The 25,733-nt window shown below is 35.4% G+C and overlaps 2 protein-coding genes and 1 long non-coding RNA gene across 5 annotated transcripts; 1 reads left to right on the top strand and 2 right to left on the bottom strand.

Moving 5' to 3' along the window:
- The first annotated feature begins 837 nt into the window (after window positions 1-837).
- Window positions 838-5,021, top strand: LOC127965311 (uncharacterized). Its single transcript, XR_008155274.1, has 6 exons — window positions 838-1,131; window positions 1,961-2,022; window positions 2,289-2,346; window positions 3,142-3,236; window positions 3,526-3,611; window positions 4,386-5,021. It is a non-coding gene; the product is annotated as an uncharacterized LOC127965311 (long non-coding RNA).
- A 1,639-nt stretch (window positions 5,022-6,660) lies between these two features.
- Window positions 6,661-16,436, bottom strand: senp7 (SUMO specific peptidase 7). Of its 2 annotated transcripts, none has more exons than XM_052566068.1 (21): window positions 16,271-16,436; window positions 15,898-15,994; window positions 15,694-15,792; window positions 15,153-15,226; window positions 13,465-14,008; window positions 12,807-13,089; window positions 12,458-12,579; window positions 12,182-12,256; window positions 11,587-11,620; window positions 11,190-11,387; window positions 10,817-11,052; window positions 10,358-10,494; window positions 9,887-10,003; window positions 9,196-9,315; window positions 9,012-9,104; window positions 8,606-8,769; window positions 8,446-8,486; window positions 8,251-8,294; window positions 7,440-7,508; window positions 7,080-7,230; window positions 6,661-6,988 (listed from the first exon to the last, which is right to left on the bottom strand). In XM_052566068.1, exons 2-21 carry the CDS (start codon window positions 15,991-15,993, stop codon window positions 6,809-6,811), a joined length of 2,877 nt encoding a protein of 958 aa, XP_052422028.1. In that variant the 5' UTR covers window position 15,994; window positions 16,271-16,436; the 3' UTR covers window positions 6,661-6,808. The 2 variants fall into 2 exon arrangements, with proteins under 2 accessions (XP_052422028.1, XP_052422029.1); XM_052566069.1 differs by having other exon boundaries at window positions 12,900-13,089.
- Window positions 16,437-18,208: 1,772 nt separating this feature from the next.
- si:dkey-100n23.5 (cyclic AMP receptor-like protein A) lies at window positions 18,209-25,177 on the bottom strand. Of its 2 annotated transcripts, none has more exons than XM_052566168.1 (15): window positions 24,939-25,177; window positions 24,361-24,413; window positions 24,219-24,273; window positions 23,945-24,001; window positions 23,782-23,842; window positions 23,395-23,482; window positions 23,218-23,307; window positions 23,090-23,128; window positions 22,157-22,235; window positions 21,696-21,743; window positions 21,525-21,607; window positions 21,106-21,247; window positions 19,617-21,012; window positions 18,989-19,081; window positions 18,209-18,779 (listed from the first exon to the last, which is right to left on the bottom strand). In XM_052566168.1, the coding sequence occupies exons 1-13, from the start codon at window positions 25,023-25,025 to the stop codon at window positions 20,836-20,838; spliced, it is 1,059 nt and encodes a 352-aa protein (XP_052422128.1). In that variant the 5' UTR covers window positions 25,026-25,177; the 3' UTR covers window positions 18,209-18,779; window positions 18,989-19,081; window positions 19,617-20,835. The 2 variants fall into 2 exon arrangements, with proteins under 2 accessions (XP_052422128.1, XP_052422127.1); XM_052566167.1 differs by lacking the exon at window positions 24,939-25,177 and adding an exon at window positions 24,550-24,708.
- Between the last annotated feature and the right edge of the window lie 556 nt (window positions 25,178-25,733).

Genomic DNA, 25,733 nt, shown 5'->3' with positions numbered 1-25,733 from the left:
AAGGGATTTTCCTTTTTTCCCCTTCTAATCTTGTTTAGTAATCCTGTAGATCAGCTAATCAAGAAGTAACTGTAAGATCTGGAGTTAACCAAGCGTGCAAACCAAATATACATGTGCGGGAAATGAGGGGTTAAGAGAAAATAAGGAAAATAGGATTTGCCAGATATCCATAAACAAAAATAATTTGAACCCAATATACAGTTCTCAATGGAGGCATACTAACTTGACTCTTACGTAATCACTGCTCAACTGAACACTTGACCACCTGTAAGGTTAAGGACAGGTATTAATGGTTTGACCCTTAAAGTCTCCAACAACTGTAAATGAACTGGAATCAAGATGCTTTATTAAGACTGAGAACAGATAACACTACTACTTTGTACTGAAATAATGTCAGATAAACAAATGCAATAGAGCAATTAAGTACAAGGTAATAAACTGGTAAATTACATGACCAAAAGTATGCAAAAAAAGTTGCAATAATATGGAAGCAGTGACAGATCAGTTCTTCCATATTGTGACATACACCCAAATTAATCGGGTTACTAAAATAGAAAGAAAAAAAGAAAAAAGTAGGCCAGGGCAGATCTGAGTGCAAGCTTGCAGCTGAATATAAAAAAGGGGCAGGGTTTAAGTGTACTAAATGGCTGGAAAAGTATGGTACACATCACTAGAGAGAAGCCTTTCTTTTTAGATGGAGTTAAGACGTTTTGATTGCATTTTCTGATGTCTAAAAAATGAGTAGAAAGATAAACACATACATGGATGAATCGTTCACATTAAGGCCTATAGCTGCTTGTCATTGCAATGCTCTAAAACCGTTGCTAGGCAAGCACACTCAAAAAAATGAAATCTGGGTGTTGTTCGATAAAAATAAATAGAGCATTTTGAAACAAATTAAATTAATCAGTTTAAGGGATGTACACAATTATTTTAAATCAGTCTGAACTAAATCCATACAACCTTAAAAGAGCTCAATTCATTTGTGTCGAAACAACAAAAAATAATGATTCGAGTCAAACTACTACTTTTGCGCATGCGCTGATGACAGGAAATCCACGTGACCTCGTCAGTTATCGCGGGCGCCATTATGTGGTGGAGTCCAGTCTATGGTGGAATGCTGTATAATTGGTAAGTTCAAAAATCCTTTATTTTCTTTGTCTGCATTGTGCTGATAAAGAGTAAAACTATTTAAATCAGTCAGAATTCAACATTAAGCGGATATTTGACCGCTTATTGGATTATTTGAATTACTCTATTAGTCACATGTTCATACTCGATAAAAACATAGTAAATCGATATAAACGCCTGCATGTATGTACATAATTTAACATTAATGCAGTAGTTGCTTAGTTCTAATTCCTGTTGCAAGCGTTATTTTACTAGATTGTTTCAGTTAACGTACTCGGGCTACTGTTGTTGAGCGTACTGTTAAGTGATGCTTCTGTACAAGTAAAGACGAGAAGACTGCGAATTAATGTAAAAACGAATTAACAAACAATGATGTCGATACAATTATATGCTTGATGTTAATCAACAAGCAGCCAGGCGGCGTGGAATACAGTATAGAGCACATGCGTACTAGGCATGTGTCGTTTGACTATGATCGCACAGGATTAGGGTGCACGCATTGTAATACGTTGTATTATTGTTACAGTTGCTGTAATTGAATGAGAATGATTTAAAGACAATTTGATATTTGTTTGTATGAAATATAATGATCGAAACTTCCCTTCCGGGCAGCATTTACATTTTATATTGATTTCAGTTATAATGCATATTGCATGGGAAAATCAGCCTCGGTTTCGTCGGTAGAGCAGGATCGCCAGTTTTCTTCAGAAATGTTTTGTGTTTGTATATATTATAGTTTTACTGTTGCTGAGCATGTAATAGGTGAAACATCTGTACAGGTAAATACAAGTACACTGCAAATTTATGTAAACATTGTTTTATTTTACAGGTTTTTACAAGAGCTCATTAAATGGTATCCTATACTTGGGTTATAGTCTACTTTTTCACATGGTAAGTTGTATTAAGTATGTTCTTAAATGGGTTTAGAAAAATGGCTCATTATTACTGTAATAAAATAAAGGAAAGTTTAAAGTGTTTTATTAGTGTGTGCTTGGAAATACCAATATTTTACTATATTGTTTCAGTTATGAAATTAGCCATTTCATTCAGGCGACTGCTCCTGAGCAATCTGTAGGAGATTTCTCTGTTCAGGTAAAGATGAGAACACTGCAAATTTATGTAAAAATGATTTTTATATTTTTATTTTTATTTTACAGGTTTACAAGAGCAATAAACAGCATCCCATGCTTGGGTTTTAGTAAACTTTTTCATGTGGTAAGCTGTATTAGTGATGTTCTTAAAGGGTTAGTTCAGCCAAAAATGAAAATGATGTCATTAATTACTTACCCTCATGTCGTCCCAAATCCGGAAGACTTTCGTTCATCTTTGGAACACAAATGAAGATCTTTTTGATGATTTCTGAAAGATTTCTGTCCTTTCATGAACAGCGACACAACTGAGAGTTTTAATAAGTTCGATGTTTGAAAGTATGATGAACAGATTTAATTTAGGTTTTTACTTGCATATAAACATTGATCAGCAAACATCAACGGAAGGTCAACTGAACCTGATTGATGCCCAAAAACAGAAGCTCAGACGTGCTGTGTAACGAGAATGAACCTCATCGGTTCTCGCATGTCAAACAAACATGCTTATGCTTCCGTTCACCACAACTGATGTGCGAGTTGATGAATGTTTATATGTGAATAAATTGCAAATCTAAATCTGTTCATAATGTAAAGCGAGTCTTCAGAGAAATGTGACTAAACCGCTCAATTTATATGGATTCGTTTTATGATCTCTTTATGTACTTTTTGAAGTATCAAATTCTCAGTTGCATATCTGTTTATGGAGGGACAGAAAACTTTCAGAATTCATAAAAAAAAAAAAATATTTGTGATCCAAAGATGAACGAATGTCTTCGAGCATGACACGAGGGTGAGTAATTAATGATAGAATTTTTATTATTAGTTGAACTTTCATATAGATTGTATGTCCTGTTAAACTTGGTTATCGATATGATATTGTCAAATAATCAATGTTTTTGTGCGTTTTTTTTTTTTTTAACAGAACAACAGCGTAGACATGGAAAGAGAATGCATCCTCAAAAAGCACTGTGTGTATACTTAAAGGAGGACCATCTACAGCTGTTCAAGGAGTACAATGTAAGCAACTGCTTTTCTCTTCTTCACTTTTATGTTTACATTAAAATCTAACCGTACCATTCTCTACTTATGGTTCGGCACGCACTTGAACCGCCGTCCACCTCTAATAATGCGAGTGCCGTATGCTGCTCTAACGTCTAGTCATGAACGCTGTTGCTATCTTTGTGTAAACAAAACTCATTTAAGCCTTGCTAACTTAAACATTCAAGAGCAAGACGCAAAAGAGAACTGTGAGATGATTTGTGAGTGTGCTCATCCAAAGCGCCCACATGTTTTTTTTTTTTTTCAGAAAACGTGCAAATACTGAGTTCTCTTTCAAGTCTTGTGCTTCAGAGGCCAAATTCGTACAAAAATTATATCAACATGACCGTCTTGGTGAGTATCCTAGCAAACATAGTCTGTTATGTCTTAAGTGAAGTTTTATTAAAAGAGAAAGATTGTATGTGTAACAGTATGTACTGGATCATCAAAAAAACTATTCTCACTGCCTGTGTTTTTAATGTTAAATCACACAAGAAATGACAAAGAAATTACTAACTGCTCTTGACTGAATAGCTGATGTTACTTCAATAATGATTAATCTTTAATTTATTCAGTAAAGATAATATGCAGTGTTTTATATTTGATTATCCATTTTCTGTACCTAAGGGGAAGTCGTGGCCTAATGGTGGGTTCTAGTCTCGGGCCGGACGGAATTGTGGGTGGGGAGAGTGCATGTACAGTTCTCTCTCCACCTTCAATACCACGACTTAGGTGCCCTTGAGCAAGGCATCGAACCCCCAACTGCTCCCCGGGCGCCGCAGCATAAATGGCTGCCCACTGCTTCGGGTGTGTGCTCACAGTGTGTGTGTGTGTGTCTTCACTGCTCTGTGTGTGTGCGCATTTCGGATGGGTTAAATGCAGAGCACAAATTCTGAGTATGGGTCACCATACTTGGCTGAATGTCACTTCACTTTTCACTTTCACTAAAAAAAAGCTACTGTTAGATACCTGAAAAAAACTGAAAAGCACTGTTTATTTTATTTGAATCTTCTATTGTATTTATTTGTAATGTTGCTTGTAGTTTGATTATTTGTTCTTATTAATTGTTCTTATTAATTTTTATTTTACAGTAGTCCAATTTTACCACATTTTATTTGTCTTGCCCAGGATTGCGACTGGATGAATTCTAAAGAAGCCATAGAGCAGATGGTAATGGGGATCTACATCGTCCAATTCATAGACACCAACCAGGGGATAAACCTGTGGATGTTGGTATCCTGATTGAAGGGACCGAGGTTCTCTGCTCTTTGAAGAACGTGTAGCAGTTGCCATGCTGTTTGGACTTACTTACGCCTTGAACCTCAGCTACCCACAAGAACTCAAGGCTACATTTGAGGTCATCCAGAAAGTGTTCTTTATCTTGGATGGACAAAAACTTTCACTAAAGGTACCAGCCCTTAAGAACAAGATGTTGGAGTAAGTTACCTTATGTGTGTATTCTCAAAAGACTAAATCTTGACTCAAGAAGGTATTAGCTGTGCATATACATTGAAATATAATGTTGTTCATCTTGGATGATATTTTTTTGTATTTTTTTACCTGAAAATTTGCCTTGAAATAAGAATAAAGAGAAACTTTTGACATTCACTTTGAGAACATTTTATTTGTGCAGTAAATTACATTTTGATAGACATGTCAACAATTAAACATTTGTTTGATGTAAATAAAGTTGTACAATTAACTTAACGATAGTAGTTGACACAATATTTCTGGTTTTCTAAATTAAGTGATTAAGATTAATTGGCTCAACAAGATTAAATAGTTTATAGATAAATACGATAATATGATTCAAATGAAAATGATTTGATCTTGTTGGTTCAAAATGAATTTTGCTCTTGGGTTCCATTTGCCTAAATTAAGTTGAGACAACACCATTCAAATGTGTGGAAATAGGTGTCATAATTATATTAAGTTAGACCAACGATTTATTTTTTTGAGTGCAAAATGATGACGTTATTGTTACCAATGTTAGCTAAAAAATATCTGCTACCTCGAAAGGATGTCTCAATGTTTAGTGGATCAAGGCCCTTGCTAGTGCCCAAATTAGCATTTTCAACAGATTCACATCTGGGAATACAACTGTAGCCACTGATTTAGACCTGCGAACATGCTCCTTCTTTCCAAAACCCTGACCTCTGAAGACCTGACTGGATATCACAGAGACGGGAGTGATTTTTCAGATTCAGGGTTATTTAAGGAAATTATTCATTCTTAATGAGGTTGTTTTTTGTTTAGATGTGGCCGTGCGTGAGTTGAATGGCTAAGACTAAGACAGGATTTTGTACCCCCTGTTGTTGTACATACTGATTTGTCACAATACAATTACCGTACATGTGGCTTAGTGTCTGTGTCCTTAGAAATTAACCACCACAGGTTCAGTAAAGAAAAAAGGTTTGTAAAAAAATACAGCCCAGTGTACTGTGAGGAATATGCCCTTTTGAGTTTTTTTTATTATTACAAATTGAATCGTGTTGTTTGAAGATTGGAGGGAATGCCGAAAAATGTTACAGAAAACACACTGGTAATTTTCTGTGAGGACTTTATAAAAATATTTTCCCCTGATTTTTCTATTTTTACAGTTTAGCATCCTTTCATACAATTTTTGTATTGTATTACTGCTACTGTTTCTGTAGTATGTATTCTTTGCACTTTCCATTTCGTTTAAAACATATCTTTACCTTTGTTAGTCTGATCAAACTGTTCAATACTTGAGATTTCCGAATCACTTATCACACTGGAAATTAAAGGTGCACTCGACTCGACAAATATAGCAGAAATGGTAATAGTATGGAAGCCTGCTTTTAAAAAAACAGGCCTGTCTCAAAGGCAGAAAATGCTACCATATAGATTCCTCCAGGTTTTACAGAACTCCTTGGTACATGTATTTAAAGATTAATAAATCACAGTTTACCAGCTAGTATACACTACATTGAATAAGCAAACAAACAAGAGATAATCATTATACACAGACTGGAATGCTGGGATTACTGGAAGAAAGTGGGTGGTCTACAAATCAGTCTAATCTCTGTCTGATTAGTGTTAAACCTATACCATCCCTGCACGCACCTGGCCTTCTGATGCTCTACTTGACCACTATTAATGAATGAGCCAATCAGAACAAGGACTCATGCCACACCCAACAGCTTATCCAATCATGTGTCCAGGCATGTGTTTCCTACATTCATTCATCACAAACTGAAGCCACTGTTAAGAGAGAGCATATAAAAAATACAGATAACCATTTTAATAGGGCCATCTTATTTTTGGCTTGAAATATCAATCATTTTTTTGCCATATGACCCCTTTAAAGAATGTTTGAGCTACTTACATCGATTAAAACACAGACATACAGAAAAATGTAAGATGAAAAAGAGCACAATGGTTTATCATCATTTTATCGCCATTTATTTCCTTCTAAAGTTTTTCCAACAGTGTATACAAAAGCATCAAATTAATATAAAAGGTTCAAAAACAGCTAAAATATAAATATATCTAGCGTCAAATAATCGTGTGAACCTACAAGCTTAACATCACTGAATGACATTTCCATGATCTCTCCTATCTTCTAAACATTCGTGTCCCAGAGAGCCTTGCTGAAATCTGTACAGGTGTAGGATGAGGTCCCGAATCTCCTCCCGTTTACCGCGCACCTGTTGTCGTGGAAACCAGCGCTCCAATCTCAATGGCAATTCAAAGTCTACCACAGGGTCCTTAAAGATATACAAATAGCACTGCGATCAAAAAAGACTCTTACACAGATTTGAAATTGAATTGAGTGTTGAATTTGTAGTGTAATTGTACCTGTAAAAAACTTTCTGCATATTGTAGCAGATAAAGGCCACAGTCACTGCTGTTGTCCTGTAGGGGGACTGCACAGTGGAACCCTACCATGCTTTCAGCACTAAAGTCACGATAACCACCTCTTTTTGTCTGCCACTCCACCTGAAGGTATCTAAAAAAAGCACATAAAAAATAAATCATGTCATTATACATCTATTAGTCATAAATAAAGACTGAAATTACAGGCAAAAATATCCTGCTGCACTAGTATTATTTACATAATACAAGTAAACAAGTAATAATAATAAAGATAGCAATAACAGCAGTGTTTAACATAAATGTGAGATTAAGTTTGAGTGTATTAAGTTCGCAAACACTCACTCGCGCAAGAGTTTGAAGATGCGTTCGTGAACCGACAACTTCAGGGAATCCATGATGAGAATGCATGGTCTAAAAAAAAAAATAAAGAGGAAAAATTATTCTCAAAACTTGTGGTTAAAATATTTTCGTTTAATAATGTTAGTTAGTTTTAGTTCAAAAATAGTTGTTTGTCGTGCAATACATTAGCAGTGAAATCCCTTTCCTGAAAGCCTGCATAACTGCATAATAAATACATTTATATACAATTGTGTTAAGTATAAGTCGCATCAGTCCAAAAACACGTCATGACGAGGAAAAAAAACATATACAAGTCGCACTGGACTATAAGTCACATTTATTTAGAACCAAGCCGCAAATTAATTTGACATGAACTGAGAGAAATGAACCAAGAGAAATCATTACCCATTACCGTCTCCAGCCGCGAGAGGGCGCTCTATGCTGCTCAGTGCTCCTGTAGTCTACACTGGAAACAGAGCGCCCTCTCGCAGCTGGAGACGGTAATGTTTTCTCTTGGTTCATGGCAAATTAATTTTGATAAGTCACACCAGTCTATAAGTCGCAGGACCAGCCAAACTATGAAAAAAAGTGTGACTTTTAGTCCGGAAAATACAATACATATACATATGAATATAAAGCAACATAATTATAGAAAATTTAAATTTTAAAAAACAGAAAATATCTAAAATCCATTATATAGTATGCAGCACAATTTTTTTTTTATTGAAAAACCTAAACTATTATCTTTCCGCGCACTAAATTCTCTACATTATGACAAAAACAAATCAGTTCATTTAAAAACACACACACATACCTTTTACACACAACAGGTCTCTTGCAGGTTTTTTCCGTACAGTTCTACAGAAGGAAATGGTTCTGCTATAACTTTTCATGTGCAAACTCCATGTCCACATGACATTTTATCCAATCAAATGCAATTCAACAAATTACATTTTCAAATAAAGATTTCTGACTAGCAAGACCTGTTATTAAAGTTGATCTGACTTACGGGAAGATGAAGAGTCGTGCTTGACTTTATACAACTGTCATCTAGATTAAGAACAAATGTTTGTCTAGAATCATCAAATGATTATTTTAAGTAGTAAGCATTCATGAATTAATAGTAAAGCATTAGAATTAAAATTTCAGTCAAAACTGACACATCTTACCTTTGTCCTCCTCACTATTGGAGATATTCTCACCATGGATCTCACCCTCAGGCTCAACCAAACCTTCATCTCCATCACCCTGCACAGAGTCTCTTCCGTCCCTCTTCACATACTGTGGCTCCTCTAATCCAGGAAAACAGATCACCACGAGGTACCAGTGAGCTCTGAAACAAACATAAGACATGATATAAGTCACTTATAAACATGATATGATACACACTGGTATATTCAAGGTACAATGAAAGCCCAAACCTTTTATAATGTCCATAGAGAGCACAAATTAGTGAAATTACAATAAAAAAAATTTTAAACATCCAATTAAAAATCCAACAGCTCTAAAAACACTGGCCCTCAAAAGTAAGTATGGCTTAGGTGTCCAAACACTATTTATATAGCTGATACTCACTCTTGATTGACAGGCACAAACAGGAAGTCTTTGTCAAAGATGTCTACATGACGCGTCCATGTCCTCACACGCTGATGCCTTCTGACCTGAGCTCTGATGGACAACCAAAGTTACAAAAACAAAAACCCATTAGTAACAATAAGAATTATTATGTGTATTAGTGTGCCGTCTAACAAATACTCACGGTGTGCTTGTACTGTCCTCATTAGCGTTGTCTCTGCGTGTGAGCTGTTTATAGAAAAAACTGCTGAAAACATGAGATCTGTCTACAGATGCTTGCGGGGCCCTTTGCACCAGAAGATACCTAAAAAACACGCATACAAGATATATATTTATATATACATAGAAAATACTGAAAGAGGACTGTTTGAGAGTCTTGGAAGCAAAGATATATCTAGTGTTACAGTGATTTGGTTTATGCACCTAAAAACATACACTACAGTTGCCAATGCAATTAGCCTATTTGTAAAAAAAAAAAAAAAAAAACCTACTAGTGCAAAATATTATTGTAATTTAAAATTTAATTTAATTTAAACCATTTTCTAATTGATTGTATTTTAAAATGCAATCAATTCCTGTGATAGCAAAGCTGAATTTTCAGCAGCCATTACTCCAGTCTAAACTGACACATAATCCTTCAGAAATCATTCTAATATGTAATCATTGAAAGACTTATTGACCCCAAAGATTTGAATGGAAACATATTGTTAAAAACATTAAATGTTTAGTTGTTTCTCACATTATAGCTTCATATAGGCAGTTCTTGATCATGTTGCAAATTGGATCAAACTTCATGCTGCTAATCAAAACTCTCAGTTCTTCATCCCACTCCTTCCCAAATAGCAGTGTCTAAAAGCAATCTTTAGTTGTCTTACTTGAGGTAGAAGTCGATTATGACATCATTAAGAAACTCGCCACTGTCCAAACACTCCAGGTCTTCTGTCGTCACGGTGATGGCTCCTTTCGTGGGCGGAGGAGGGAACTGAATCAATCTAAACAGAGTTGCATGAAAGTCAATTAGGACTGAATTAAACTGGTCAAAACTGACAGTGACATTTATAATGTTTCAAACTATTCTGCAGGAATATTAAGCAAAACAAAACGTTTACAGATTGATTTCTCTTGAGCACCAAATCAGCATATTAGAGTGATTTCTGAAGGAACATGCAATATTAAAGACTGGAGTTATGACGCTGAAAATCTGGCTTTGACATTACAGAAGAAATTATATTTGAAATTTTTTTAATTGTAACAATATTTTCTAATTTTATTATTTTATATTGCTCAAATAAATGCAGCTTTGGTGAGCAAGAGATTCCCATCAAAAACGTTAAAAGCGGTTTTACCTGCGTGCCGGAGCACAGTGTTGGTACGGTGTCCATTCTGGCCCAAGTGTAGGAGCCAAAGTAACACTGTATGAGCCCTGAGCTCTACTGTGGCAAAGCGTGTAAACTGGCTTCAAATGAACATCAGTATCCTGAGCCTGAAACACACACTCAATCCATAAAGTTGCCAAAACAATTTGTTATTTTTCTCCTATAATCGCTATTTCTCTACCTATTCCACCCAGATCAAACTAATCTGGAAAAACAGATCATTCAAAAACCACCAGACTGACATACAGAGGGCCTGTAGAAGTGAAAACTGTTCTGTATTTTATATTTAACAATATGATATAATTGATATAATAATTAAAAATCAGTCTAATCATTTTTAGATAAATTACTAACATTAAATTTGAACCACGGGGTAAAGAAACTAATTTGCAAACGTGAAAAAAAGAAAAAAAAAAGAAGCAAAGATACATTCACAGCAGATCCATCAGTGCTGGTTTGAGGATCAGTTTCAGGCGTCAAAAGCTGCAGAAGGTGTGTTTCCTGGCAGCTCTGAAGCACTTCCAGGCTTTCTGACTGTGTGAGAGGGGAGAGGGGTTCAGAGGTGCTCTGATTCTGGACCATGTCAAGTAAAGAGGCCAAGAGCGCACTCTCAACACCAGTTACAGGTTCAGCCAAACACAGCAACACACACGTACTGCCTTCAGCTGTAAACACATTAAACATAAGGAGAGAGAATATAAAAAGTAATGTCATTGCTTTCAAAAATAAAAGCTATATTAACAAATATATAACAATGCATAGCAGTATTATCAGTAATCAAGAAAGCAGACAGGTAGCTGACCTGGACATGTGTCTGGCAGGATGACGGACAGGTCATTGCGTAATCTGTGTGCCTGGTCATCAGACAGCCAAAAGAGGACCAGAGAAGGGGGTGGGATCTCGTTGTCCTTAGCCAGGCCACACTCAATCAGTACAGGCTCATCCCATACACTGTATTTACACACATTAGGCGTCGATATAGAAATGCTCACTGAAAAACCTAAACAAACAAAAAGGAAAAGAGCTTTAAAAATGTATAATAATATATGTTACACATAGATATTACCGATATCTAATAAAATACCGATAAATACATGTTATAGATTTATTAAACCGTTAAATAATAAACTTTAATGCAAATGTATAATGTTCACTTCACCAGAATGTTTCTAATAATAATGTTTTTTAAAAATGTTTACCTCTTAATGAAAAGGTGATCTTGTCTGTAGTGACCTGAAAAATTGTATGTTAAAAATCAGTGACACAAACAGTAAAGAGAGGCATGCTAGACTGATACACTTCTTTTTGTAATAATTCTTTATGTAAACCTCAGCTTGAATCATGATTTGAATGATTCAAAAATATGTGGCACCTGGACCACAAAACCAGATATAAAAAGGAAAAAAAAATTTTTATTGAGATTTATACATAATCTGAAAGCTGAATAAATAAGCTTTCCACTGATGTATATTGGAATCTGAGGGAGCAAAAAAAAAAAATCTAAATACTGAGAAAATCTACAGCCGTCCAAATTAAGTCTTTAGCAATGCATATTACTAATCAAAAATTAAATTTTTATATATTTTCAGTAGGAAGTTTACAAAATATCTTCAAGGAACATTATCTTTACTTAATATCCTAATGATTTATGGCATAAAAGAAAAATCTATCATTTTGACCCATTCAATGTATTGTTGGTTATTGCTATAAATATACTCTTGCAACTTAAGGTTTTGTGTTCCATGGTCACATATTTGATCCCTCCAACCCACCACATCAACATAGCACCCTCACCTTCATACTCTCACAACTGGCACTAACTCCACCCATGTGAAGGGAAGACAGCTGGAGCTCTACCACAACAGAGCTCTGACAATGAAAACATACAGACACACATCAGCGCCAGTGTCAGGCTGGAACAGCCCCCGTTAAAATAGATGTTTGGGTTTTTTTTACATTAAGATAAGCTATTATGAGACACCATAAAATCAGCTTTATAGTATTTAGTAATTATTTAGTAAATAAAATGAATTATCCTTGTCCAGTAGATGGATCACTAAAAACTCTTACAAACTGATCTTCTATATTCATGTCTTTTGCACCCTCCAGTGGCTGGATGTTCAGGGAAGAGGCTTCCATCTCTTTACTTTCCTCTTCTTCCTGTTCTTCTTCCTCTTCACTGGACAGAACAACTAAGCAAGGCAACGATGGAATTATAGTCTTCAAATAACAATCATGCAAAGTTAGAAAAAATGGCTTGGTATATCTGTGTGGCATGTAAAAATCAAATAATGTTAGATATTTATTAGTGAAAGGATATTTACCAATTACACTTCCGTTCAAATGTTTTTAAAATGAAGTCTTTTATGCTCACTAGTGCTGTATTTATATGATCAAAAAATACTGAATATTCACTTACTAAGCTCAGATGGGGTGAGCTTAGAAGACTCTGTGTTGTAGCTCCGCCCCTCTGTTGTCCCAGAGGCGGGGTCTGAGTTGGGAACACGTTCACCTGAAATGCTGTCCATACGAATTCTTTTAATTTCCGCATCAAACCCGACTGAGAGGCATAGCACACTTTCTCTCGTTCCATCCACTTCCTGCACCACCTCTCCATTCCTGAGCCAGTGATTTTCCATATCTTCTGAAGCACATTTTGGCCATTCTTGTGTTTCTCTCCTTTCTTTCTTCTTGCGAAGGTGCTATAGGATCAAATGTAGATTAAAAAATGATGATCTACAATAAAAACGTATAATATTTGAATCCTCAACAAATGTACCAAAGAGATGTTCCACATCATACTGTATAGTTTGCTTTGATATACCAATAAATGGTTTAATAATGCATTTAATTTGTTTTTTAAATGTAATTTATTCCTGTGATGGTAAAGCTGAATTCTCAGTATCATTACTCCACTCTACAGTGTGACATGAGCCTTCAGAACTCATTTTAACATACTGATTGGTGCTCAGTTATCAAAGTTGAAAACAGTTGTGCTGCTTAATATTTTTGTGGAAACCATCTGTGATACACTTTTTCAGGATTGTTAGATTTTTTCCAAGGTGTACAGATCTTACCTCGCTACCTGATGTTTCTTCCCTCAGATTACCCCGGCTTGCTAACGATGAAGAGGGGCTGTGTAAAGACTCACATCCAGAGGATGGTGCTTCCTCATGCTGCAGAGATCCTTCAAGAAGTAATACTTCCGTCTCTTCAAAAGTAGATGGTTTGGTCTGTTCAGGCAGCTGTGGCGAGTCACTTTCTCTGGTTGAACAGGAGTTACCTGATACTTCAGACGACTCTAATAGTTTCAGTGAGGAGTTCAGTTGTTTGGATTTCAGATTTTGGATTTCTTCGTGTGGACATGATTCATCTTCAGTGGATGACTCAGTCTGATGATTATGGGATGGTGAAGTGGCTTTTGGTCCAGTCGAGTCAGTTTCTCCTCTTTCTGTTAGACTGGTGCTTCTCTTGTCTTTGAGTGCAGCTGTCGAAGTCTGATCACTCTGCCTTTTGCTCTCTGATTGGTTTGTCTTTTGGCAAATCTGCCCGCCACATCTCAGCAATCTCTGCCCAATCTCTGTCTGAAGGACATCTTCTAAAACCACCTTGACTTGGCGTCTATAGGAAATAAGTACAAACACAAATTTAATAGAATTACATAAAAATCAACTAGACTAATGCAAAGAATAACAAGCACTGTAGCTCCTTAAACATACTTCATCTTACTTGCGGATCCATAACTACTAGGCAGACAGTTTAAACTCTTGCAGCTGTTTATTGACTTATCTGGTTAACTAATGGCACAGCAACCATTTGAAGTTCTAGCAGCGTGGGCATGGAATGAGACGGGTCAACATGCACAGATGGTGCATGAATGATAAGCAAAAGGGTTTAGAGAGGGAGTGTAGATGTGAGCTATATCATGCAAAACAGGATTCCCCTCTGCTATTTTGAAATAAAAGTCTGATATAAACTTTATAAATATATATTCTAATGCTTAGAATGCAAAACACTCTCCCTAGTTCACACAGGTTGTTTAATGAAACTAAACTGAAAAAGTCTGAAAATTACAAGCATAACACATCAAAACCTAATCAGTATTCAGCAACTTTATTACTTTAGCCTCTTTGCTAAAACTGACTTGACTTAAACTGTAAGTGAACATCAGGGAAAATAATACAAAAACTGCCTAGAGGAGCATACACAAAGAAGCTGAGCTAGACAAATCATGTATGATTAATACTTGACAAAAAAAAAAAATCTCAAATACATTTTTTAAATACATCAGTAAAACACATCTCTGAATAAAATCGTTGTCTATTAAATGTAAAAAAAAAAAAACAGTACATTCCAATAAAAAATGTTTAAGAGTCATTGTAGATTTTGTATGATATCTTAAAAACGACTTGCTATGAAACACTGCAATCATGTTGAAGTATTTAATGAGTGCGATGCATCACTTCCTTTGTCAGGAAACAGGTGGTGGATTATCAAGAATGTAAAGTAATTCAGTTAGAGCCCTCTGAAATCTGCATTTTTTTTCAAATACATGCCATGTTGAGTGTCTTCCCATAAAATATCACATATGCAAGTCAGCTGGCCGACATCTGCGTAATTCAAAACTACATATTTCATGTAATGCAAGGAACAGCAAACAATATTGTACGTGTTTATACAACCACTTAACATAATGTTTCCTATAAGTGATGAAGAACAGGCTTCACCTTCAGAATCTGATGGATAATGTAGTTAAGCATGTTACCTTTTGATTTCCTGCCGTATAGTATGCTCTTGATCACTTGATGTACCATTTGAGGCCAGCTGTGTCCAGTGGATCTAACAGTACACGAGAATACAAAGCCAATCAGAAACTAATCAAAACATCAAGAGAGCACAGCTCAAATTGTTCACAGAGGTTTTAAGTAGTCAAACAGTCCACTAGATCATTAAAAAAAAATAATAATAATTATCTAAAACCAGATAAACACACATTCTATGTTAATATGCCAAATTAATTCAGTGTCTGGTGGTGACTGTATTGTTAGGCAAATAAACTATACAATTCCGTTAAAGAATGGTTTATTCTAATCACTATTATTATTAATAAGCATAACTATTCATTAAACACTAGTGTATTTTATCATATTGATATATGCACTTTGTTTTATAAAAGCAATAAGGCACGTAAAAACTATAATTATAATTATAGTAGTTTAATTGAAAAGAAATGCAGTTCTTTACTAGAACGTAAAAATAATTTTTCAACAAATGCACAAACGATATTTTCATCATATCATAGTCACCTTGGAGTGGCTTTTATTCCGATCTTTTGACATCTCTGTATCCACACGCTTATCCTCAGCTGTGGATACTATCCTGGGGATCTTAAGAGGACTTTCGGCCTGGGACACATTAAAAGAGGTTATTTTACTCTTTTGGATTTAAGTAAAAACAGTGAAACACAGTAAACACCACTATATAATGTGTGATGTCATGCATGGACATACCTGACAGCTGTCACGTTTGATCTCAGGTGAGAGGGTCAGAGCTCTCCTCCGGTCCAGGGAAAAATGACAGGATTTACGGGTTTTGTCATGTGGCATTCTGCAAACAGATGAAAATAAACAAAGACAGGACAGGATCAAAACCAAAATATAGCAGTGTAACCAGTCCTAAAAGAGCTAAATAAGATGCATTTATATCATAAGATGATTTTCACTAATAGCCTGAATCAAAATATCATGCACATTATCTGCCAATGCACTGAAACAATCAACATTAGCACACATGCACATTAAAAGTGCTCCTAACTGGCCTGTGGCTAAATACAATGTCCTGTTATACCTTCATCTGGTTTCAGTTTTTATATATTACACCTACTTTTTAAGTCCCGGAGTTAGTTTAAACCATGGAACATGGCAAATGAAGATAATTCAGCCGAGGAACAGAAAACGAGCACATGAATATTGGAATTATATTCCTCGATTAAAAACTTCCGCCACTCGCAGGAAGTCGCACGCTCTTCTTCGATGTGAAAAAGGCGTGATCTTGCAAGGTAGTGTGCGCCATCTAGCGTCATGAAGAATAGGCTACGTTAAATTTAAACCAGTCTATGATATAAACTAGCGTAAAGTTGTGTGGTTTAATACAAATGTATGTACTTGGTTTTTAAAACATTCATTTATTTTTATTTTTTAAACACATTGACATTATAAGGAGTAAGTTCTCTGTTGAAGCTTTTTCATGTAAAGCTGTTTTATTGTGTGTTGGAATAGCAGTGGAGATTTGGTCCCATTCAGACATAAGATCATCAGTGAAGTCAAACACTGACAGTCAGCAATCCAGTTCATTCCAAAGGCTTTAAATAGGTGTCAGGTCTGGCCTTTGTTCTGGTTTACATTTCCACAGTCAGTAGAGGGGCATAAGTCATGCTAACACTCAAACTGATGTATAATACATAAAAATATAAACTATAAAATGTAATATATTTTTGCTTAATTTCATTTCTGTTTTATGATTCTTTTAAAGCTAGGGTGGACAGATCTAACGGCGTTACAAAAATAAAGACAATTTCCAAACAACATTTTTTGCAGGACACAGCTCTTGGGGATATATAAAAGTGAAGGTCTGTTTCAACAGGTATAAGTAGACTACTTTCGATAAAAGGTCCAACATATTAGAAATACTTTTTACTTAAAGTTTAACTCACCTGTTGAAAGGAAACACCACAAGTTAAAACACATATTTAATCAGATTTCTCCATCTTGTAAAAACACTACCAATGATTACCCTTGTTTTACCTCTCTGTGTATTTTGGCAAGTCTTCAAATTTTGGCTTGCACTTCTGTAATGAAATCTAAACTTATTTTTCCACATCATTGGCTAAAGATCCTCTAAACATTATTCATTTATTTCTTTTCTCTACTTTACTTTTTTTACCTGCTGTCACTACAATTTTGTTGTGAATTACTGTGTAGAGTGTGTTGTCAAACTGAGTGTGGGTTCTGAGGTTAGAAAAAGTGTATGTTCACTCTCCCCACTTACATTTCCTTCCAAGAGAACTGAGAACTGAACCCATGCCTTTTTGGTAAGTCTGTCTGTGTCTCCAACCATTTACCCAAGACTAAGGAGGTGCCTAACCTCAGTGGCTCCTGGGCACTGAAGCAAATGGCTGCCCACTGCTGCGCCCTCACAGTGTGTGTGTTCTCTCGTGTGTGTTTGTGTCTGCACAAATTCCTAATATGAGTCACCACACTTGGCCTAAATGGCTTGTTGTCACTTGAAAAAAAATATGTCACACAGTGCCAGAAACTGGTTAAGATTATGTTTAAGTTAAGTTAAAACTTGCATGCTTATTTCACGCTTATTTGCAATCCTGTAAGCTAAAGATATTTGGCATCACATATGGACCCAGTAGATTATTATTATTATTTAATATATATATATATATATATATATATATATATATATATATATATATATTGCTCATGCTGTGATGATCACTATGACACCCTGACTATTAGTTAAAATCCCACTTTAATTTCTGAATTAATTTATAGGGATGAAATACATTATAAAAAAGACATATACACATTTTTTAAAGAAACATGTTTAGTAAATCCTTTAGAGTTCATTTCTAACCTAGTGGAGGAATGATGTCTTTGTGATTTTGTCATCATTAAAATACAGCTATGTGTTTATCTAATTAAATAATATAGCTTCCTAGAATGGACAGAACAAATATACCAGAGATTACAAAACAAAGCTAATTTTAAAAAAAAATGTAAAAAAAAAAAAAAAAAAAAATCAAGAGAACAATGGACCATTTTATTAGTGGTTTTTATCATTACAAAAATTACATAATCTTATAAAGAGCGTCAGATGTTATTGTTACTAACAGCGATATGTCTTCAATCAGTGTACAGTCAGTTATAAATACAAAAGCTGCAGGTAAACATCAGATCTGAACCGCCCCTGAGTCAGAGGTTGATGAACAGACCTTCACAAACTACAGCTGATGGGAAACAGAAAAAGAGAAAGAGAGAGGAGCAGCAAGTGTTGGCACCTAAGAACAAAACGTCACGCAGAGCAAAACTGGACTGATGTCAGATCTTTATTACAATCTGCCTTCCCATTTTAAAACCTCTACTTAAAAGACCAGCTTAGCTGGCCTTTTTGAAACACTAGCATCCAAAACACAACACATGCTGGCGTCCAGCAATGCAGTTTTTTCAGCCTCCATTGTGCCCAGATTTGCTTCTGCGTGACCTTTAACCTCAGGAACCACATTTCTCCATAGCTGTCTCTGTAGATGCAGATGACCCTGCAGCACCCTCAGGCTCTGGAGCGGCCATTAATGCTGCGTCTGATGCATAGCGCTCCTTTTTACCTAGAAACACAAACACGTCAGAGGACTTCAATATGATATTGATTTGACCACACCATTCACTCTATTGTACTTCTGTACTCTGACTCACTCAAGACAGGCTACAGAGTAATAAAACACTTTCACCCTATGGTCTTTTCTTTATGTTTCTGGGTTTTCTCTGTGTGTGTCTGTGTGAGAGAAAGAGAGAAAGATAAGTGAGTATACCTCACCTTTAGCCAGACTACATGGTGTGAGCACAGGTTGTTCTGCTTGCTCTCCCTCTTTGAGGGCAGCGCGGATCTTGCGCACCACGTAGACGCTGGCTGTAGGGAAATGTTACAAATTAAACATCATACAAATACACGAAACAAAATTCACTATGGTGATCCTATAAGGAACAGTTCTTTCATAAAAATAAAAAGCATGAAAAAAATCTTCATTAAAACCTCATCATTTTTTTTCTACTAAATGCAGTGTGGTAATACCATAGTACAGTGCTCATATCAGATGGTTGGACTTTTAACTTAACCATGGTAATAATGAATTATCATTGTATTATCAAAAAAGGTCATATCTTGTCGTTCATTTCAGTTAATTAAAAATACAAAGTTGACATAGCCTACAGCTGAAATATACATTACTACAATGTTTAACGAACATTATTTTGTACATAATGTTTAACGAACATTATTTTGTACATAATATACATTCATGTACACGAATTATAAATGAAACGAGCAGCGATAAGAGCGTAATATTTTTATATTTATTATATTATTATAGGTGTTTCGTAATCAGAAACTGAAAGGTTCGAATCTTTTGTCCTATTGTTAAAGGCTTTAAAGAACTGCGTCTTACCTTTTATCAGAAGTCACACCATCGTTTACAGATCGTACAGTTTCTACTGTCCGTTTCGTAGAAATAAATTTGCCTGGAAACACAAGCGTCTTGTACAAGCTATGAACGTTGTGTTGTTGTTCCGGAAGCGCCCTGTCTCTTCCAGTAGTAGTGTCACCAGCTGCTGTTATGAAAATATGTTACGTATGGGTTACTGTAGCATTTCTCATCAGTCTTACAACCTACTTCTCATTGATTGGCTCCTTTGCCACTTATGATGAGTTGTTCACCAATCGTTATGAAACGAGCTGAGATGACGACATACAACACGGCCAATCAGAAAAACACAGCATAAAAATTTGATTCCCTTTTGTTTATAATATTTATCTTCTCTTATTTATATTAAACACTTTAAATAATATTTATTTCATTTCTTTTTTTTTTACTACATAGAGCTAAAGAGAGATGGAAAAATTGTACATTTCTGACAAGAACATAGTGTTCACACTTCTGTCAATTCAGTGGGTTTCGTAAGACTAAGTTACACAAACAGACACCAGTTTAAAGTTTATATAACTGATTTATTCTGTTTAGACGTTTTATAACCTTCATGAAGCAGTTAATGGGAAACATGCCAGGGCTTTCTCATGAATCATCCTGACCTAAGTGCTAAGAGACTCAATATCTAGACTAATTTAACTTAATTAACTGAAGTTAATAAGAGTGTCAGCTCTTTCTACTAGACAAAAGACACACAAACACAAAAATACATCTTATTAAATTTGTATTTTAAATTTGCTGAATCTGCAAATGATACAAAAATATAGTGTACATTTTCATAAATAAAATAGTAAAACATGCTCAAATGTTTTAAAAGAATATGTCTGAAATAATCAGCTGAATGAAATAGAAAAGGAAATCTTTAATTCCATTATATACAACAAACATTATTTTGAGGCGGTAAACAGCTTGATTGAAAGATTTTCCACATTAATACAGTAGAACAAATCTTGTGCTATCATTCATCTTTAATGGCAAATGAAAACATACTATCAACCATTTTCTCTTCTGTTCTCCAACTATAATAATACATGCTATAATTAAACTGTCAACAAGAAAGCTGCAACACAGAAACACTGATAGAAATTCTTTAAAGGCAAATAATGTAAAAATATGTGCACGCACGCGCACACACACACACACACACACACACACACACACACACACACACACACACTTCCTAAACATTCTCCCAGGGTCCCCTATCTTTTAAGATCATGTCCGGGCTGTAAAATAGGACGTTGTTGTCCTCATCGTCGGAATCGGAGTGTGTATTGAGGTCATGTGTGTATCTTACATTTGCAGCATGGTACTCTCCAATCATTGTGCTGTCACACAGTCGAGACTGGATAGCCATCTGAAGAAAAAATGTTACATGTAGAAGAGATTGAAATCACACAGAATGCTAAGGTGATTAACCACAGCTGAGAGCAGTGAGCATGAACTGTACCTTTATTCCTGTTGTACTCAACTGACTCCAGGTGTCCTTACCGAAGACAAGAGCATTTGCAAGCCCATGCAAGGGAGCACTGAGCACATGCAATAACGTCAGAGAAAACACAGGGTCCTCTGGGTAAGCAGCATTATGAAGTCTGCAGAAACACACATACAGATCAGACACACATGCACAAAGATGCACCCAAAGGTGTGAGGCATGTGAGCCAAAAAAATAAAAATCATTCAATATGACTACACCAAAAACCAAATAAATAAACAATAATTGTATTTTATTATAAAAGTATGAAAATTAAAACAATACAGAAATATGTCATTATTGCGATAAGTATTTAATAATGATGATATTTTATGGAACAACATTTGTATACAGGATTTACATCCCTGTAAGATGTGGTGAGAAAATGAAGTTACCGATTTATGAGAGGGAAGATAGAGACGAGCAGATAGACAGAGGGATACCACTTCAACGGTCTGATCTCTTCAGATAGAGAGATCTGGAGAAAGAAGTCATAATACATAAATGTATGAACCAGTAGATGGCAGCATTTGCACGTACGCAAATAAATATACACACACACATACCTTCCTCCTCTCTCTTTCTGGGTTGAAGGTGCCTAACCAGGAACGCATCTGAAATAAACACAGAAATTTTAGACATGCATTTATACTCCTAATGCATGGATCATTATGTTTTGTATGACTGATCGGCGCTGCTCCGGCACAAATCCAATCATCTCTTTCGTGATATTTTAATGTACACTGCTGAGTGTGCCACAGTAAGACCTGTGTAGACTACACAGATGTCTGCACGTACGTAAGTGGATTCATTGCGTCAGCGCGTGTCAGAATCTGCCAGACGTGCAAAATGTTCTGGAATGTGGAATGTCACTTTCAGCAAAACTGTGGTAAGTCAGCGTTACCAGAAAACAGGAAGGAGATAAAGCTCTTCATTTACGATTAATTACACTATTTTAGGCAGCAGTTTGTCATGAAAACTAATTTAGGAAGTAGAAAGACCATGTTTCACAATCCCATTCACTCACCCTCTCGTTGGCCACACAGATGATTCGAGCATAACAGCAGGTCATGAGGATAATCAGGCTAAACAGAGGAATGTACCATCTGCAAATAAACAATACTTTACACCTCAAACAAGAAAATACACAGAGGCCTCAAAACGTATTTGGACACTTGATAGTGTTAACTTTATAGTGTGCTTATACTATCCTTCTGTTAAATGCTGACCTTGCTACAGTGCATTTATAAAGTTAATTAATGAACAATATTAGTTAACTACATGTACTTACTATATGGTCAGGGTTAACATGTAACGTGTATTAAGGACACCTTAAAATAAAGTGTTACCTAAAATAAACACCTAGGGATGCAACAATATTAAAACTCTGAGAACTGGCTGAAGACAATTATTTTCATTTTAAAGGCACTACTGATAAAAGGACAATCAATAATCTAATACATAATGTATTAACTATATCATCATTAACTTATATTTGTAATGATTAAAAAGTATAGAATATGAAAAACGGATTCATTTAACTCTTTTTGACTTTTGGATGACAGCAAAGATCATCTAAATGTAAAATATACATAGATATATATCGATACTGATCAATTAAATACAGTACAGATATCTTGTGCACTCATGTAAATATTATACAGCATTCATGCATTTTAGGTGTCCAAATATACTTGTTGCTAGTGTGAACAATCCTTAACACAGCGTAACTGGACATAAGTAAAGGTGAAAAACATTGTTATAAACTCCAACATGCACAATAACCTGTCAGAAAGAATGGGAACGGAAATTCCTGAAATTCAAAGAGCATGAGCTACGTGAGCCTCTGAAAAATGATGCTACTCATAACATAGTTTCATTCGTCCAAAACAAATTCATTCCTAGCAACAACATGCATTTCTGCAAACACTCACAGGCATGCTGAACATTACAAACTTACATGCCAAACCTCCACCCGACATGCTTATCTGTGATCCAACTGCAGGAAAACAATGAGACAGAAAGGACTGATGATGAATGTAAGTGATATGATTACAATTAATCTATCATAAGTCAAAGGCCACTCACCACCAGGCTCCAGAGGGACCGTAGTACCCAGCCATCAGGGGGAGGGTGGACATGAGCAGAGGAACCCCCCACGCCACCAAATGATAATGTCTGAGAAACACATGCAGATATTAGGAACACTCTATCTGTATGTATACACAACTAAACATGTTTATTTGCGTGTGTCTAGTGACTCACATTTCATAATGTTCAGTTCTGATTTCTCTCACCAGGTTCAGGTACAGATTAAATGTAATAAGACAAACCCACATCAGTGCGGTCCAATCTGAAACAAACAATGAAAGCTATAATAACTATTGCAACAGCAGTTTATTATGACATTGTCAACACAGGATGTTGTGCTCCTATTTTGATGCACTAAAGTTACTTACTTTCCATTTAAATGACTTTATTCAGAAATATCATACTGCATGTGTTTTTTTGTGTTGTGAATTTGATGTATTCGAATGTCTTCTGCTAGTTACATCAAAGGCAAAAATAAATCCTCTTACTATCCCATTTCAGAACTGATTATCTGTTAGTTCACATATGAACACATATCTTTAAATCAGTTGCCAAATTTACCAAAATATGTGAGCCACCAGGCTTGAAAATTACACAGAGACCCCTCTAGATGAGACTCTCCCTGCAGATGAGAAGAAAGCAACAGGTGCGATGAAATAAAGTTATTAAAAAGAGAGAAATAGTTCCTGTCTGTCTTTCACACACAGGAATCAGTGCAACTCACCATAACATAAGCAACACTGTCAAAAGCTGCAGCTACTGTCAGACTGAATATCATTTTCTGAAGGGGAAAGGAAAAAAGACATACAAAATACACATAAAAAAGTTTAAATATTACTTCAAATAATTCATAATAATCAACAATATGACTGATTATGAAAACTACTGGTTATAATTATGGATGCAAGTATTAATTTCTTTTAAAAAACAAACAAACGAACGAAACAAACAAACAAACAACAAACAAATGAACATTTGAACCATAACACATACTGTACCTGAGCCAAAGAGTTATATCGGCGGAGCAGCCATATTGCAAACAGCATGAAAAGGCTACACAAAAGGGAATTTTAATAAAGTTAAGAATGCTCAAAAGCCATTTTAAAAATAAGAAGAAACGTGTATTATGATTTGACTCACCATGCCACTAGTGAAAATGTCCCTGTGGCTCTTTTCACCTTAAGAATCACATCCTGTGAATTAAAACACATACATAAATCTAATTAAAATTAAAAAAGAAGGAAAAAAAGAAATCAAGGAGAAATAGGATTCCATGAAGACAATAGTTTTTTTTTTCAATAACCCTTTCAGTAACGTTAGCATAAATACCTCGTTTATCTGTTTTTTTTTCCCAACAGTACCTATATTTACACTTTTAGACCCTCTCCGACTTTTCATCAAAGCAATGCAGTCAGTCAGGTGTTTCCCTGCTCCTCTTGTGCTATGCCCCTCACAGATCAATAAATGATTCATTTCCTATTGAACTTATCTCATCGTGACTCATCTTACGAATTTCCCACAAAAATGTTTAAATGTTTAACTCAAATTAAGCTGTCATAAATCCCTACACACTATCTTACTTCCATGTCTTTCTTTCGGAAAAAGTATTACTGAACATCATCATGGCTGGAAAGAATGATGTCATGTTGTGATTAGCATGAGGGCTAACAAGTTAGCATTTACAGTAACGTTAGTTTTTAAAACATGTTTATACTTACGCATCGATAGTCGTCGGGTACAGCGTTGAAAAAAGGACAGCGGGAGCTGCTAGTGTTGCTAACCTCGAGTGGATGTTCATCGCCCATAATTATTACTTCTTTTTACTGACTAATATTTTGATGTGGAGTGCACACATCATGAGAACAACACAGCCACATTGACACGTAAGGAGTGCGCAGAGGGACAAAAGCTCAGCGAGACGAAACGCGGTGACGTTTCCGTTTCCCCTTCACAGAAACTCATGGCCAATATTTTTGAAGACGAGATAAATTAGGAAATGTAACTTCGAATCAGATTTTATTTTATCTAAATGAACAAATGAAACTGTTCAGCATTATTTGAACAAGTTTTGATGTGTTTACTGATTTAAAAAAATATATTATGTAGTGCAATTTTTTGCTTTAGTTTTCATAATATGGTAAGAAACATGAAGGCGAGGTGATTCATCATCAGATTCATTCAAAGAACATGGTGTGACAGTTCACGCCTTTTGTCAAAATGTTTATTTAGGTTTAGGTCCACAAAATAAGAATCTCTGGTATCCTAGAAGGCATTGTGCAATAATAACATAAATATATATATTAATATAATATTATTTAGATTTTTTAAATGATTGTGTTTTGGAAATACATTTTGAACATTTTTATTCACACGCCTAAATTTGGAGACTCCAATGGACTGGCATCTTTCACAGATTAGAATCCCATATTTTATGAAACCAACTTATCTTGTTGGCCTATTCTCATGTCTGCTCACAAGGGCACAAGTGTATGGGCACTTTGTATATTTTTGCT

The sequence above is a fragment of the Carassius gibelio genome, chromosome B9 (genome assembly GCF_023724105.1).
Source record: "Carassius gibelio isolate Cgi1373 ecotype wild population from Czech Republic chromosome B9, carGib1.2-hapl.c, whole genome shotgun sequence".
NCBI lineage: Eukaryota > Metazoa > Chordata > Actinopteri > Cypriniformes > Cyprinidae > Carassius > Carassius gibelio.
Note: the sequence above shows the minus strand (reverse complement) of the source record. Positions and strands in the feature narration are given on the sequence as shown.